The sequence below is a fragment of the Penicillium argentinense genome (assembly GCF_028826775.1).
Source record: "Penicillium argentinense strain IBT 30761 chromosome Unknown utg000005l_segment0_segment0, whole genome shotgun sequence".
Lineage (NCBI taxonomy): Eukaryota > Fungi > Ascomycota > Eurotiomycetes > Eurotiales > Aspergillaceae > Penicillium > Penicillium argentinense.
The window spans coordinates 2,561,435-2,575,261 of NW_026622664.1; the positions used below are offsets into that span (position 1 = coordinate 2,561,435).

The 13,827-nt window shown below is 49.8% G+C and overlaps 5 protein-coding genes across 5 annotated transcripts; 2 read left to right on the forward strand and 3 right to left on the reverse strand.

The window, feature by feature from the left end:
* Nucleotides 1-672: 672 nt before the first annotated feature.
* On the reverse strand, nucleotides 673-2,727 carry N7532_005755 (putative MFS hexose transporter; the record flags this gene model as incomplete). Its single annotated transcript, XM_056618249.1, has 10 exons — nucleotides 673-846; nucleotides 901-964; nucleotides 1,015-1,252; nucleotides 1,309-1,411; nucleotides 1,478-1,809; nucleotides 1,865-1,975; nucleotides 2,025-2,171; nucleotides 2,222-2,325; nucleotides 2,384-2,509; nucleotides 2,561-2,727. The coding sequence occupies 10 exons, from the start codon at nucleotides 2,725-2,727 to the stop codon at nucleotides 673-675; spliced, it is 1,566 nt and encodes a 521-aa protein (XP_056474408.1).
* A 1,079-nt stretch (nucleotides 2,728-3,806) lies between these two features.
* N7532_005756 (uncharacterized protein) lies at nucleotides 3,807-4,878 on the forward strand (the record flags this gene model as incomplete). The annotated part of the gene is made up of 2 exons (XM_056618250.1): nucleotides 3,807-4,322; nucleotides 4,399-4,878. The coding sequence occupies 2 exons, from the start codon at nucleotides 3,807-3,809 to the stop codon at nucleotides 4,876-4,878; spliced, it is 996 nt and encodes a 331-aa protein (XP_056474409.1).
* A 242-nt stretch (nucleotides 4,879-5,120) lies between these two features.
* Nucleotides 5,121-5,874, reverse strand: N7532_005757 (uncharacterized protein; the record flags this gene model as incomplete). Its single annotated transcript, XM_056618251.1, has 4 exons — nucleotides 5,121-5,288; nucleotides 5,345-5,434; nucleotides 5,490-5,753; nucleotides 5,845-5,874. 4 exons carry the CDS (start codon nucleotides 5,872-5,874, stop codon nucleotides 5,121-5,123), a joined length of 552 nt encoding a protein of 183 aa, XP_056474410.1.
* A 1,431-nt stretch (nucleotides 5,875-7,305) lies between these two features.
* Nucleotides 7,306-9,088, reverse strand: N7532_005758 (uncharacterized protein; the record flags this gene model as incomplete). Its single annotated transcript, XM_056618252.1, has 3 exons — nucleotides 7,306-7,974; nucleotides 8,027-8,776; nucleotides 8,834-9,088. 3 exons carry the CDS (start codon nucleotides 9,086-9,088, stop codon nucleotides 7,306-7,308), a joined length of 1,674 nt encoding a protein of 557 aa, XP_056474411.1.
* Nucleotides 9,089-11,741: 2,653 nt separating this feature from the next.
* Nucleotides 11,742-13,402, forward strand: N7532_005759 (fungal specific transcription factor domain-containing protein; the record flags this gene model as incomplete). Its single annotated transcript, XM_056618253.1, has 2 exons — nucleotides 11,742-12,256; nucleotides 12,331-13,402. 2 exons carry the CDS (start codon nucleotides 11,742-11,744, stop codon nucleotides 13,400-13,402), a joined length of 1,587 nt encoding a protein of 528 aa, XP_056474412.1.
* Between the last annotated feature and the right edge of the window lie 425 nt (nucleotides 13,403-13,827).

The window sequence follows — 13,827 nt, forward strand, 5'->3', positions numbered from 1 at the left end:
CGAAGAGGAGAGAAGTTGCAAGCGTAGAGGTTCGTGATGTCAACACAGTTGTACTTCTGGCAGGAGCGGCGATGAATGACGGGGAAAGTGCTCTCATCGCCCGGAAGCACTGCGCTTAAATGCATTTCGACTTAGAAGAAATTTCAGATCGAGAAACACTCCCGAGGCTCTCTCATGATAGACTACCTGTCCCATCCACCCACGAGGTAGTCACTCTGCCATGACGCGATTATTTTTAGGCTGGTACAGCCCGAGGACGGAGAGCGGGCAGCCACCACCAACTGGCCTCTCCACGATACTGTGATGTACGATAAATAGACATCAAATTTTTCCCGTCCTGTCAACATGTCATATCACCCCCCGCAATTCGAGAGTGTGGAGTGGCAGTGAGTGATTCCAAATCATGGCCGTTGTGGATGCAGGGCGGTTGGGGCCAGCAGCTACAAATAACTCGAGGCGCGGGCAAACCTTAAACGCACATGCTTACTCGGAGCAGACACGACACCACGCATATTCATTTGGGGAGAACAAGAAACATCCTATTGGGGGCTGTGCAAGGTTCGGGACCGGAGATCTATTGATCGGATCTACGTAAATGGCATTGTCATAAAGACAGAAAGCACTCACTCACTTAATCCAGGCTCAAACATTATTTAACCACCCTTCCATATCCTATGCTTTGGGCTCTTTAGTATCCACTTGGATATCCTTCTCAATTTCACGCAAATCAACATGCGCAACGGCGGCGTCTTCTCCATCAAAGATCTTGGCTAGTTCTTCGAGAGTTGGACCGCGGGTCTCAACATAGAAGAAATACACGAAAAGAAGCTCGATGAAAATCCAGATCTGTAGAATATCGTCAGTAATTATGCGATATGCTATGAAGGGAAAATTACATACCGTATAGATGAGTGACAGATTCCAATGGTGCGGCAGATTTTCCCAGGCTATGGGATTGGTATAACTAGAACAGTCAGAATACGATGACACCAGTCGGGATTTCGGAGGGCTTACTTTCCGAGAACCAGCGAGGCTTGGACAGTTAGATTCATAATCATGATACCCTTGGCACGAAGGCGGTACGGGAGAATCTCGAGAGTGTATGCCACCAGCAGACCCGACCAGGCGATCGCGTAAAAGACAGAGAAGAGCCAGACGAAGACGACTTGGGGGTACCCTGAAGTCTTTACGTCTTGGGTTCTTTCATATACCGATGAAGTGACAGTCCACGCGAGGAACATGAGAACCATGCCTGTGGTGAAACTGTCAGTTTTTAATCCGATGATTTATGAATGGAGATATACATACCGACTGTTGAAATCAGGAAGAGAGGTCTTCTTCCGACGCGATCAACGAAAAAGGCACTGCTGACACTGACGATCAAACTGAGGAGAGTTTGTCCACCATTAAGCTGAAATAGTTGCGAAAGTTAGCTTGATTACAACCACGGGCCAACCCAGGGGAGTAGACGACGAACCGGGATCTTCTTATTCTGCTCAGTGATCCCCATGCTGTTGTAGATCAAGCTAGTGTAGTTACTGAACAAAGCATTCCCACTGTATTGAGAGATGATGCCGAGAGACACCAGGATAGCCAGTCGGTAGCGGTTGCCTTTCGTCTTCATGAAATCGAGATAGCTGCTGTTCTTTTGGTACTGCATTTCCAAGCTGATGGTCTCTTTGATCTCCCGATACTCGAATTGGACGGTCGCATTGTGCTCGTCGCCGTTGCCGTGGTAGTAGGCGAGAGTGCGCAGTGCTTCGTCGTATCGCTCTTTGGATACGAGCCATCGGGGAGACTCTGGGACCCCTACATCATGATCAGCGATAAATGAAAAATGAAGGGCAATGGGATGAAGACTTACACCAGATGAGTGCGATTTGGATCACTGCAGGGAAGACCTGGAGAAGAGTCAAGCTTCTCCATGACCAATCATTATTAATGTACATGGTGCCCCAGGCAATCCATGCGACAACTAGACAAGTTAATAAAGGATTTGAATCATCAGAATCGAGTCAGCATACCCAAAGCGCCCAGGTTCCACAGGCAGTTATAAATGGTGGTGACCTTGCCACGGTGTTGTGGGTGGCAGATCTCGGTGAGGAGGACTGGGGATGCCATCTGGGCCATGCTGTTGCCAAAACCCAGGAACAACCGACCAGCGACGTACACTATTGGAATTAGAAAAAGGGAACAACGTTCAGGTGAAAAATCCACATACTTCCATAATCCTTGCAGAATGCACCGAGGAAGCCACCAAGGATCATCAAAAGACAACCGAGGATGATTGGGACCTTGCGGCCCCAAAGATCCGCCATGAAGGGACTATGAGAGAAAAGCATATATCAATAGAGCTCAGTTAATTACACTATTAGCTACTTACACAAAAGGAAAGCTGGCAAGACTACCAATTTGGTAGATGGCATTCATCAAGCCAAGCTTGGAGCCGCCTGGAGTGCCAAAGTATTCTTGCCACGCGTCGAGGTTTTGCGACGTATTCAGCATCATACTAGAGAGAGTATGAGTCCATTGGGTGCGACCATCTGGATGATTTGCTTACCCATCGTATCCAGTTGTCGCCGATGCGACGCAGAGAACCGATGCCCAGAAATATAGTCGGCGGAGACCAGGCTCGCGCCACCATTTGACCTGCTCCAGCTCCGGTTTCTCGGCCTGAGCAACCTCTACCTCCGACTTCAACGCCGATGTTCCAACAGCGAGGGGCATGGTGCCGGCAAGTATCTCAATATAAACGAGTCAGTCCAGATGAGAGGGAAATGCCTCAATGAGTATGTTGACAAGACCCAACTCAAAGTCCAAGTATTATATGCAACGAATAGTTCCCCTCTGAAGGGACGAGGGGCTTGACAGCCTTTAAGCCTTTGGAATTTGCCATTTCTCATGAGTGTATGGGATAATGGCCGGATAATGTCGCGTAGCATTTCAGTAAAGCATTCCTTACCCCAGCTTTTCTCGGGCAAGAACACCCCACGGGCGGACAATGCAGGGCCAGAGCTCGCCAAGATCTTCCGAGTGTTAGGGAACCTCCTCGCTAAGCGTACTACTCTGGGTAGTCTATGCAGAACTAAGGGAGGCCATTGGAGCATCCGGCATCGAGGCATTAGAGTAGCGTGCTGCCCAGCCTTTCCCCATAAAGCGATGGCCCGGCATGCCAAGGGATTCCGAGCATCTCACGGCATCTTTTCCCGCTGGCTCAGACGGACGCGGAATGGACACTGACAGTGCTGCTTTGTTTCTGCGATTTCCAGCACTGCTGCATCTGCTCGTGGATGCCACTGGCAATCCTCCATCTCCCACGCGACACCCCGGTTGGCCGGGCCGAGGCCCACAGGCGATCTGATCAGCGCTGACGGACTAGCCCCGTTTTCTTTTTGGCGTGCATCTCCCTGTGGGGCTTCCCTGATCGTGTTGAAAGTTGATGCTGGGAAGCCCAACACGAGGACTGCAGGGGCTCCGTGGCCAAACCAGCGAGCCATAGGCTTAAAATATACAGCCAAGTCGACTAGCGGCGCACGCCGCGGATTGCGGAGAGGCGTCAGTCGATTTTAGCCAAAATGCGCGCTTGGCTGCGGTTGAAGAGTTGCCGGCTGTTGCATTTAGGGTGACTCTTGACAGCCAGTATACTGACAAGAACTCCTAGTAGCAAAAGGAGTAGCTGCGAGGGAGGAAGAATCGATGCCGCCAAACTGTGTTTGCTTATTCAGCGCGCTGTTGACGCATCGCTGTGATTCACGCGACTTCCGCATTGAAGCTTGAAGCTGCCATCTGCACCGACTGAACCCACCATGGCGAGTCCCTCCGACTTCAAGCTCACGCCAGAGCAGATCGACCACTTCATGCGCTACGGATGGGTGCGCGTGCCCCAGTGCTTCTCCCGCCAAAAAGCAGCCGAGTGGACGGCCGACGTGTGGACGCGCCTCGGGTACTCGCCGACAGACAAGTCGACCTGGGCCGCCGAACTCACGCACATGCCCGCGCACAAGTCGGAGCCTGTCAAGACCTTTGCGCCCAAAGCGTGGTCCGCTATCTGTGAGCTTCTTGGCGGCGAGGGCCGGGTGGCGGAACACTCGGCCACCTGGAACGATGCCTTCATTGTCAATCTTGGCACGGAAGAGATGGCCGGGAAGTGGCCTCATCCAGCTGAGCTGAATGGATGGCATGTCGATGGGGATTTTTTTATTCATTTTCTAGACTCGCCTGAGCAGGCGTTGTTGGTGATTCCTCTTTTTACCGATATTCAGGAACGGGCTGGTGGCACGATGGTCTGTTCTGATGCCATCAACGCGATGGCGCGGTATTTGGTGAGTCTGTCCCATGCTCGCTCTAGTGCTATGTAGTTGATAAAGGGATGTCTTGCTAACTTGATATGGAATTTAGTATGATCACCCCGAAGGTGTATCCCCGTATATGGTTCCCCGAGGCTCCAAACAATCCAAGAAGGACTTTGATGATTTTTACGACGATATGGTGCAGAAATGCAACGACTTTCATGAGATGACTGGCGAAGTCGGGGACGTGATTCTCCTCCACCCGTTGATGGTACACTCGGCCTCCATTAATAGCTTGAGACATGTGCGCATCATCACCAACCCTCCCGTCTCACTAAACCAGCCCTTCAACTTCGACCGGTCAGACCCTAGCCAATTTAGCATTGTCGAAAGGAAGACCATGCAAGCTCTGGGCAAGGATCGACTACGTGGCTGGAAAATCAAAGGTGGTAGAGAGCATGTGACGCCTGACCGGCTGAAGACCCAGGCGCAATTGAAGGAGGAGGAACTGCGCCGACTCAACTCGCCCCCTGCAAAGCCCGAGACTGGTCGGAAACAAAGGAAACGCGACCAATGCCTTCTTATGTGAGATGTCCAGTGACCCTTACCTGGTCATTCGATTCGCCCTATTCAGCCTAAATGCAGCATGTCTTATTCCTATGGCTGACGGGCTTACTGTGCTGTCTTGGACGGGCGGTGATATAATTACTTACTCAACAACCCACTTCAATGTTGGAAAACTGACAACAACACATCCTTATTCTTAATGACACACCAGAAAAGGCAAATATTTCAATTCGGCCATTATGTCTTACAGTCACGAAACAGAGTTCATCTTCTCTTTTCCTCGTCCGTCCAGTGTTTCACTCGTCTCAAGTCCAGCTTCCTGGAGATTATTGTGGACAACCACGCAATAAAGAAGGAGAGGATCAGGAGAGGCATCGCGAGGGCAGCAACCCATTTAGGGGCAATGGTAAACTCGGTCATACCCCAGACACTCTGACATTATCCAATGATTAGAAAGTTCGAAATCTGCAATCGGAGTCCGGACTTACTGTAGCAAAAGAGACCGGCGCAAAGACGAACGCAAGGTACGTCAGTCGATTGATACTCCGAGTCTCGTCAAAGGACGTTACATTGAAAAGCTAGAACTGCTAAGCATCGTTCTGGAAATTGAGGAATTGCACTGTAAAATCCTACCAGGTTAATCGCATTCTCAACGCGCCGTTCTAAGAACTCGATAGTCTCTTGATAGTGGCTCTCTTGATGTCGTATACAATTTAGTCGGTATTCCAGTTCTCCGGGAAGGTCGTCCTCTGGGTAGGCCAGGAAAACGCGGTGGATGAAGGCTTGCTGGTAGCGATTGAGTTCCTGGAGGAATAGCAACTCGGAAAGTGACCGGTGCAGATCGAGGGATGTAAGTGCGACCGGTGCTTTTGAGGAATGGCGAATAGATTGTCGTATCTGTATGAGAACAGAGTATGTTGTAAGTACAAGGTCGGGTAAAGGACGTCAATTCCAACCCTGCAACCTCATAAATGCTCTTGACTCACACTGCGCTCAGTCCTTTTGGCCAGTTGAGCATACTTTCTCTCCCAAGACTGACTATAAAATTCGTTGTGGAGATTAACAATCAACCAAAGTCGATTGGCCCGAAAACGTTGTCTCGATTTATTTTGCATGCGATATCGCTTATAAAGCGTTTCGATTACGGAAGGATCTGGCGTATTTCGAAGAACAGCTACATTATTACGAGAACTGGGGAACCAAACCTGTAAGGACTTGGTCTTAGCATCTGAATATAAATAGTCAGCTTAGTTGACCGGGTAGTTGAAGTGCCTTCAATAATGGATACCATTTTGCAGAAACAGCGCGTCGAAAATGAACCCTTTCAGTAGTTAGAAGATGCGAAGGTCAGGCAGACAATAGTAGATTTCAAACCTTTATCTGATACGCTAGGAAGATGCCAATATGACCCTTTTGGTCGGAAAAGGCGCTTGATTCCGTCAAGAACATCGTTAAGCTTGGAAATAATGCTCGTACTGGCCGTTCCATCGATGGAGCTTTATCTGTAAGTAAGTTTCTAAAAGAAAACATTATATTTGGAAAGCATACAGGAGAACCTGACATGTACTATTTCCAAGAGCTGCTTTCAAAGCGGAGAGGAAATCTTCGAGACCGCTTGAGTGATTGTCGAAAATTTTTCTTCTGACATCATTTGGTGTGACTTCAATCAGCGTGAAATGGACATCAAATACTATTTCTGCTGTTTCCATAATTTCAACAGGGTCTTCGTCGTTCTCGTCAGGCGGTACATTAGAAACCACCTCCGATGAGGTGGACTGGCGATCTAGCCATCCGCTAGAGGCCGAGTCGGAGTATACTGAATCTTGCGTGTTCGCTCTGTGGATTGAACGCGGGACAATGGAATATACCAGACTGTTGATTGAGGCGATGGAACTCTTTGATCGTGTTTCCTGACGTTCACGTTGTGGTGATTTATTATTTTCGGGGTCGGATCTTTTGTCTTCTGATAAGACACCAGGATTCTCGGCATTTTGAGAATCCGACGGAGGATCTTGTTGGGCAACATTGTCCTTGGGTGCTGATATAGGCAACATGCTCATCAAAGAGGCTTTAAAGATTTAGATTAGATTTACACTTGATCGAATGATTAGCACCGAAGAGGCGAACAGTCTCATTTATTTGGGGTCATTCGCTGGATGTGCCGTGTATTGTCAAACGGACCGGGGCTGACTTGAAGGCCAATCTCTACCTGCCGCGTAGTGCATTTCTGACACTCATGCAGTAACTAGTAACAGAGGCTAAAATAGGCGACACTAGCACGAACTCCCCATCTTTCTCCGTGATTGGATATATGATCGACCAAAAAAGCAAAAAGAGCCTACAGGTGGGGCTTGAAGGGAAAAAGTACTGTCTGCTTTTCAGAGGCAATGTCAGAGTTCTTTTGGATATGAAGTAGAGCATTGTTGTACAGCAAGTCCAACTCTATATGCTAAATATTTATGTCGGAAGGGCGATTTTTCCACAAAAAGGCGGAAGAAATGCCGCCGACTGCAGCGACACCTGTGATAACTTCCCAGACAACCTGCAGTGCCAGTGCCGAGGCATCCTTGATAGCTTCTCTCTCTGTGCTAGACATCCTGACTTGGTCCATCAAAATGATGTATCCCTTGGCAGTATTTACCAACTCGCCATTCAACCCTATACCGTGCAGTTCGTGGGACAAAACGTTCAGATAAAACACACCGCCGACAGAAATTGCGAATGCCATTCCCCACGTTCTCAGGAAGTTTGACACAATTATCGGCATTGTAGACAGAGCAGATTCCTCATCTTTCGGGATACTCTGGACGCGGATGTTGTAGCTCGAAAGGAGGAGGCCGTGACCTAGTCCCATAGAGAAGAAGAGAAAGACCCATCCGATTGTAGGAGTAGCGCCGTCCAAAAGGATAGAGCAGCCAGATGCAAGAATTAACAGAGCCCAGCTACCGGAGATGATCCATTTGCAGCACTGGGGTTCTCTGGCTAGGATGACTCCTACTACAGCAGCAGGTGCTATGGCAAGGCCGGTAATGGCAAGTAATGTGACTCCAGATAGTGATGTAGAGAGGTACTTTGTCGAGATGAAGTACAGAGTGAAGAACTGTAGTTGACAAAAAATCTGCACCGAGTTGTTAACTTGCTTTCGGCTTACCACAGCTGGAAATACTGACCACAAAGCCATGACAGAAACATCCAAGATATGTCATGGCAACCGAACGATCTCGGAAAACCCGGGTGCCAAATTGAGGATGAAGTGCCCACTTGGACTCGTAAAATACCAGAGTGACAAACAAAATCGTACCAACCACAATTGGCATCAGTGTCTGCCACTCATTCCAACGATATGAAATGCCTCCCCAGCTCAAACCAACGAGAATACCAGCAGGTCCAAGAAAAGCCATTGACGCCCCGGACCAGTCCAAGATCCGCAACTTGCGAAGCGGAATGCTCTTCGAAACTCGCAAATCAACTGCAAATGGGATCACAAGCATTCCCAAGGCGCAGAAGATAAAGTTGAAGTAGAATGCCCACGTCCAGTTCGCGTAATCAATGAAAATTCCGCCAACGACCGGTCCAATCATGGTTCCAATGAGCCGGGTGAGGAGGATGTAGCAGGAATATCGCGAGTGGATGTGTTTGGGAGTCGACTCGGTCACCAGTACGAAGCAAAGACTCATGGCGCCGCCTCCGCCGATTCCCTGGACCAAGCGACCGATCACCAATTCAATGAGGCTCATGGAGCCACTGCTGATTCCTGTGCCGATTGTTGTGAGCACGACGGCGATGATCCATACTGCGCCGTGGCTGAAAACATCGCACATCATTGTGAAGAAGAGTTGGCTGGTGGCATTGAGCATAAGGTAGGCGGCGTTGATCCAGAGAACGCTGACGAAGGAGTTGTCGAACGTATTCGCGAGGTCCTTTTCACATAGTCAGTTGGGTACAGATTTGAGGACAAGGATTGTCGTGCGACTTACAGGCAACATCGGTATCAACACTGAAGCATCGAACGCGTCCATCATGGTCAGAATGGCGATGCAAATGAAGACCAGCCAGTCGCGTACCCCGGGACGCCATTGCTGCTCATCGGCGAGAGGCTCACCCTCGAATAGCTGCAATGTACTTTCCTGCGCTGGATCGGGCGTTACCTCGTCGATGCTCTGCACACTTGTGTGAGGGTCGAGGGCCGTCTTGGGCTCATGGTCGAAGGAGTCTTGTAAGAAAAGTCCCATTTGATAGTGCTCGGCTGTGTTCGGGGCAGCCTTCGGCGTGGAAAGTCGGAGGTCGGTTTATCGTCTCGAAAGTTGCGTGGAGTTTAGGATTTGACGACTTGGGGGTGTCGAGGAACCATGTTGAATAATGAAGGTGGTGCCCTCCAGGAGTCCACTCCCTGAAAAGCTGGGGTTCAAAGAAGGGTGCATTGGACGCCGCGGGATTGGAAAGTGTCTGTGCCCACTCAGATTCCTGAGGGCCAAGGGGTGGTTTGCAAAGGGGAGAAGGTCGCAACAAGGGATTTGAGGGTATCACAAGGGGGGCAAAGTACTTGCGACCCACTGGTAGGCTTCACGCTTCAAAGAGTTCCCAACAGCCTTGATTCATCCCTCAAATAGGGACTCTCTGTTCCACTAACTGTTCCTATGATCGTGAGGTCATACGGAGCAAATCACAGGACAAAATCCGACAAATTGGAAAATGTTGTCATGAGTATAGAACATGGCTCGGGATTGTCACATGTCATATCACGACCAGTCACATCGACATTCAATTCGATATTTCCTTAAAAGCAAAGCTTTGGTCGGGAAATCAAGAAATTTTACAGTTTAGGCTTTGTGGGGTCGCATAGGGTCGGAGGAGCAGACACAAGGAGAAGCGCTGGCTTTCGAGATGCTGAATCAAGGGATAGATGGAATGCTTATGACGTAGATCGCAGTTGCCCGAGCTTGTTTCATGGACTATGGCAAGTAAGGTTAATCCATGTGTTACCAGATCCCTCTTTGGGGCCTAATGATGAAATGGTTTCTATAATTGAAGCTGCTTACGATGCGCCATATATCAACTGCTTGCGGTCGGCCTGAAACAACAGCCCGAGGCAGTGTCCGGCTTAATTTGGAGATATTTCATCTCGCTTATTTTTGGTACAGGTAGTTTCAGATCACCTGTCTACACTACCTGAGTTCAACATTGTTGCGTGGACTGTTGCCTTTCTGCCTGACGCCGTAGTCACCAACTTTATTTACATAGTGCGGGGAGCTTCTCTCACCTCACCACCGCCCATATCTTTTGTTTCCATCATCACCGCTCGACGACTCTTGTGTCTTGTTTTTTTTTTCGCCCCTTCAGGAACAGACAGCACAGGCTCATCGATATTACCATTCGTCAGATCAGTACAAAGTTCAAAAGTACGCATAGAGGGCACGAATTACATCATGGCTGAAGAGCTCCATTTCCATTGGAGGCTGAGCTGTGAAATCAAGATGGGGAACACTGAAGAGACTGGCTATACCCACATCGTGGAAAGTTCCTGTTGCAGGTAAGCCTGCCATGTTGAAGAAACCGCCCCATAACACTGACGGAGCCTTGTGCTGACGGTCGATCGCTAGGAACAAACGGCGTGACGCCATGCTGCTACACTCTCGATCGAGCTCAGAGATAAGCAGGTTTCACATGTCTACTCGCAGCTAAATGTCGGAAAACCCGGGAGAGTTCGCTGACAAGGCCGAATTCCGGGCGTTCTGGCCCCCAGAGCGGAATCCGCCGTGTGGGTTGTTAGGGTCCACCGAGCCACATTGCTGTGATCGCGTGGTCAAGCAGGGATTGAGTGATCTTCCCTTGACAATAAGCATTCTATGCCAAGGGGCAACGGACATAAGAGCAACGTGAAACGGTAAGGCCGATCTGGGGGCTGTCAAGGGCATATCTGCAACGGAAAGTGGATAGTTTGGCAGCATATATTCATTTGGCCGGGCAATTGTTGATGAATCTGGTTTGGCAGATCGCGAGATGAAACCGACCGGGTCTTGGGGCCAGGAAATGGACTACGACAAGCATTTAACTTCGTTAAATCTTTCTACACGTGGTTCGCGGCGCAACTGGGGTATATTTGGCATGGGGGCCCTTCTGGTCTTGGCGCTTACGCTGGAGTATTGCAGGGCAATGATGGGCAAAGTTTGCACTGTTTAAATGCTAAAATGCCACATCAATGCTTGGTGGGCATGGGAAAACTCCTCAGAATATGCAGACGGAGAGAAAAGTTCGCCGCAAGCCCATCAAGTCCTGCCTGGAGTGCAATCGCAGAAAGCAAAAGGTAGGCATGCGGTACACTAGTGCACTAAATACCTTTTCTGGCATCTTTGTGAAACCACTCATGACATTCATGACTCATCACGCATTGCTGACCACTTCTTAGTGTAATCGCCAAAAGCCATGTAATCACTGTCAGGGTCGTGGGGTAGAACACCTCTGTATCTATTCCCACACCGACTCGCCGCGGGGTGTCAGCAGAGGCCGCAAAACATATCCAAGCGGACGAAGGGCAGGCTCTCGAGCGGATGGGAGTGAGGAACGAGATACTTCTACAACCATCTCCTCGTATGAATCCGATTCAACGGAGCCGGCGATGGATGGGCTAGAAGCTCTGAGGTATGTTCATACTCGAGTTGGGGTGGGTGATAAAGTCGTGTCGAAGGTTCCTATCCTATCCACACTGGTGCCTGGATACTTTTGACATTGAAACATCTTTGCGGACATACATTTTACTAACGAATTTTTTTTCTCAGAAATTTCCCGCTAATGACGGCGGCAAAGAATAGCATGCCTTCATCACGATCGCGATCGAGGCTACGCCGAACGTGGCCAGAACGGTCAGTGGCTGATTTTCTGATCGGCATGTTTTTGCGAGAGATCAACCGAGTCTACGAAATGATTCACCCTTCGTCCTTCCACTCGCGATATAACGAGTGGTGGGTGGTACAAGAGAATGTCGATGGCATGTTCGACGGTGGTATCTCCGACGAGGATATCGACTTTGGGCTACTCATTCTCCGAGTGTGTTTACTCAGCGTTCAGTGTCTGCCACATTCGAAATATCCGACAAGTGGGATCTTGGAAATCAACCTCGATCTCGATCGTATAGAGGAATGGTTCTATTCCTTGGCGAACGAAATCGAGAAAGCGCAGCCACCGGAGAAAAAGCCGACCTTGTTTACGATACAGCATCGATTCTATCATGTCTGCTACCTGCGAAACTATGCAAAGATTCGGGAATGCTGGTCCGTTTTGAGTGCGACTGTCAAGGATGCTCATGAAATGGGGCTGCATATGAAGGATCCTGGCATCCCGCTGAGTGATTTGAGCATGGAGCTCCGTCGACGTGTCTTTTGGAACTTGTATGTAATGGATAGGTAAGTCACCAGATGTGCATTCTCTCGACCGCGCAGGCTATCCTGTTATAAGCTAACAGCTCATCATGTTCCAGATTCATGTGTACATTTTTCGGACATTGGCCGCTCATCCCCGAAGGGTACTTCGACATTGAACTCCCTCATGACAACCTGCACATGATTACCGCCCGACCTTATGCGCTTACTCCTTTTACGGACCGGGTTTTCTACATTAAGGTGGCACGATATCTCACTGCATTCACGAGCCCCCCGTCCTGGACGACCGATCAATACAACCCGGTGCTAGTCGCAGAATTCGCGCAACGATACAAAGAAGTCATCATTGACCAATTGCCCCCGGCCTTCTGGTTGGAAAATCCGGATACGAGATGGGATGCTGCCGAGCCGGCAATACTTCCGAAGCGAGAGACGCTCTATTTGTTTATTTACAGCACGAAGGCGTCGTTATACCGAGCGTTTGCGGACCCCTGCAACAATCTCCATCGCGGTAGCAGCGCTAGAACCAGATATGGCACCGACCTACTAGCCCTTTCGCACCGTCGGACCTTGATGGATATCGCCTGCAAAGTGATCTCATCTATCACCAGACTATATGTTTTGACCGGTGACGATGAAGGTGGGACGTCGGAGCAAATGTTCTTGCTTCCGATCCTGCTTGTCGAAGCGCTCGCCTGTCTTGGGGTATGTCTACTTTCTATCCAGGCAGATACACGACGGCTGTCGATCGCAGGCATCCAGTACAATCCCGACTCGGATCTGCGGTATAGCTACGCCACATTCTTCGATGCCTATGGACTTCTTTCTCGGCAGGCGCCGCAGTACGGCATTGCCAAAAGAGGCATGAATATCCTGGAGAGCCTTCATGGCACCTTACGTTCCTCGCCGGGTAGTCCTAGTCTTTTCCGCATGGAATATTACGGTGGTGCAGGCACAGCGCGAGGCCACAGCAGCAGTAGTCAGATCCATGGTGCCGGCTGTTTTCACCTCGAGCAAGCCTTGATGTCACTGCATAGTCACGGCGGTGGCGGAGAGCTTCCGGCTCGCGTATTTTTCCCATTGCCTGAATGGTTGTCGTCTTTCTTCGACTCGCCAGGTCGATCTTGGCTCTTCCGTGATCGATCGGCCTTTGGAGATCTGCTTAGCTGAACCTCGATTGTCTGTGGGATTCCTCTTCCTTTTGAGACTATGTGGATGGAACGCATGGGCCATAATATCATAGACTGGTCGGGACAAGCAGTGATCAGGTGGAAGCCCATGTCTTAAATGTAAATAGCAACGACAGTCCGCCGAGGATGCATCCTGCGGGCCACGCAATCTATGCATGATCGGTATCTGAGCATCCCAGCGTCGCGGGACCAATCCGGCTAAATGGGACGGAAGAGGAGCGACGGATTGGCCCGCCATCGCCACAGAAAAAGAGGCCGTGAAAACGGTTTAGGGCGCTGCGAGTGAGACTGGGCGTGCCGATCCCTTGCTGGTTCAGGGCGACCACACAGCAGTTGCCTGGAGAATTGACCCTTGGCTCACATCATTTGGTGGAGTGATGGGTCTTAATCTCGGTGATCCAGGAA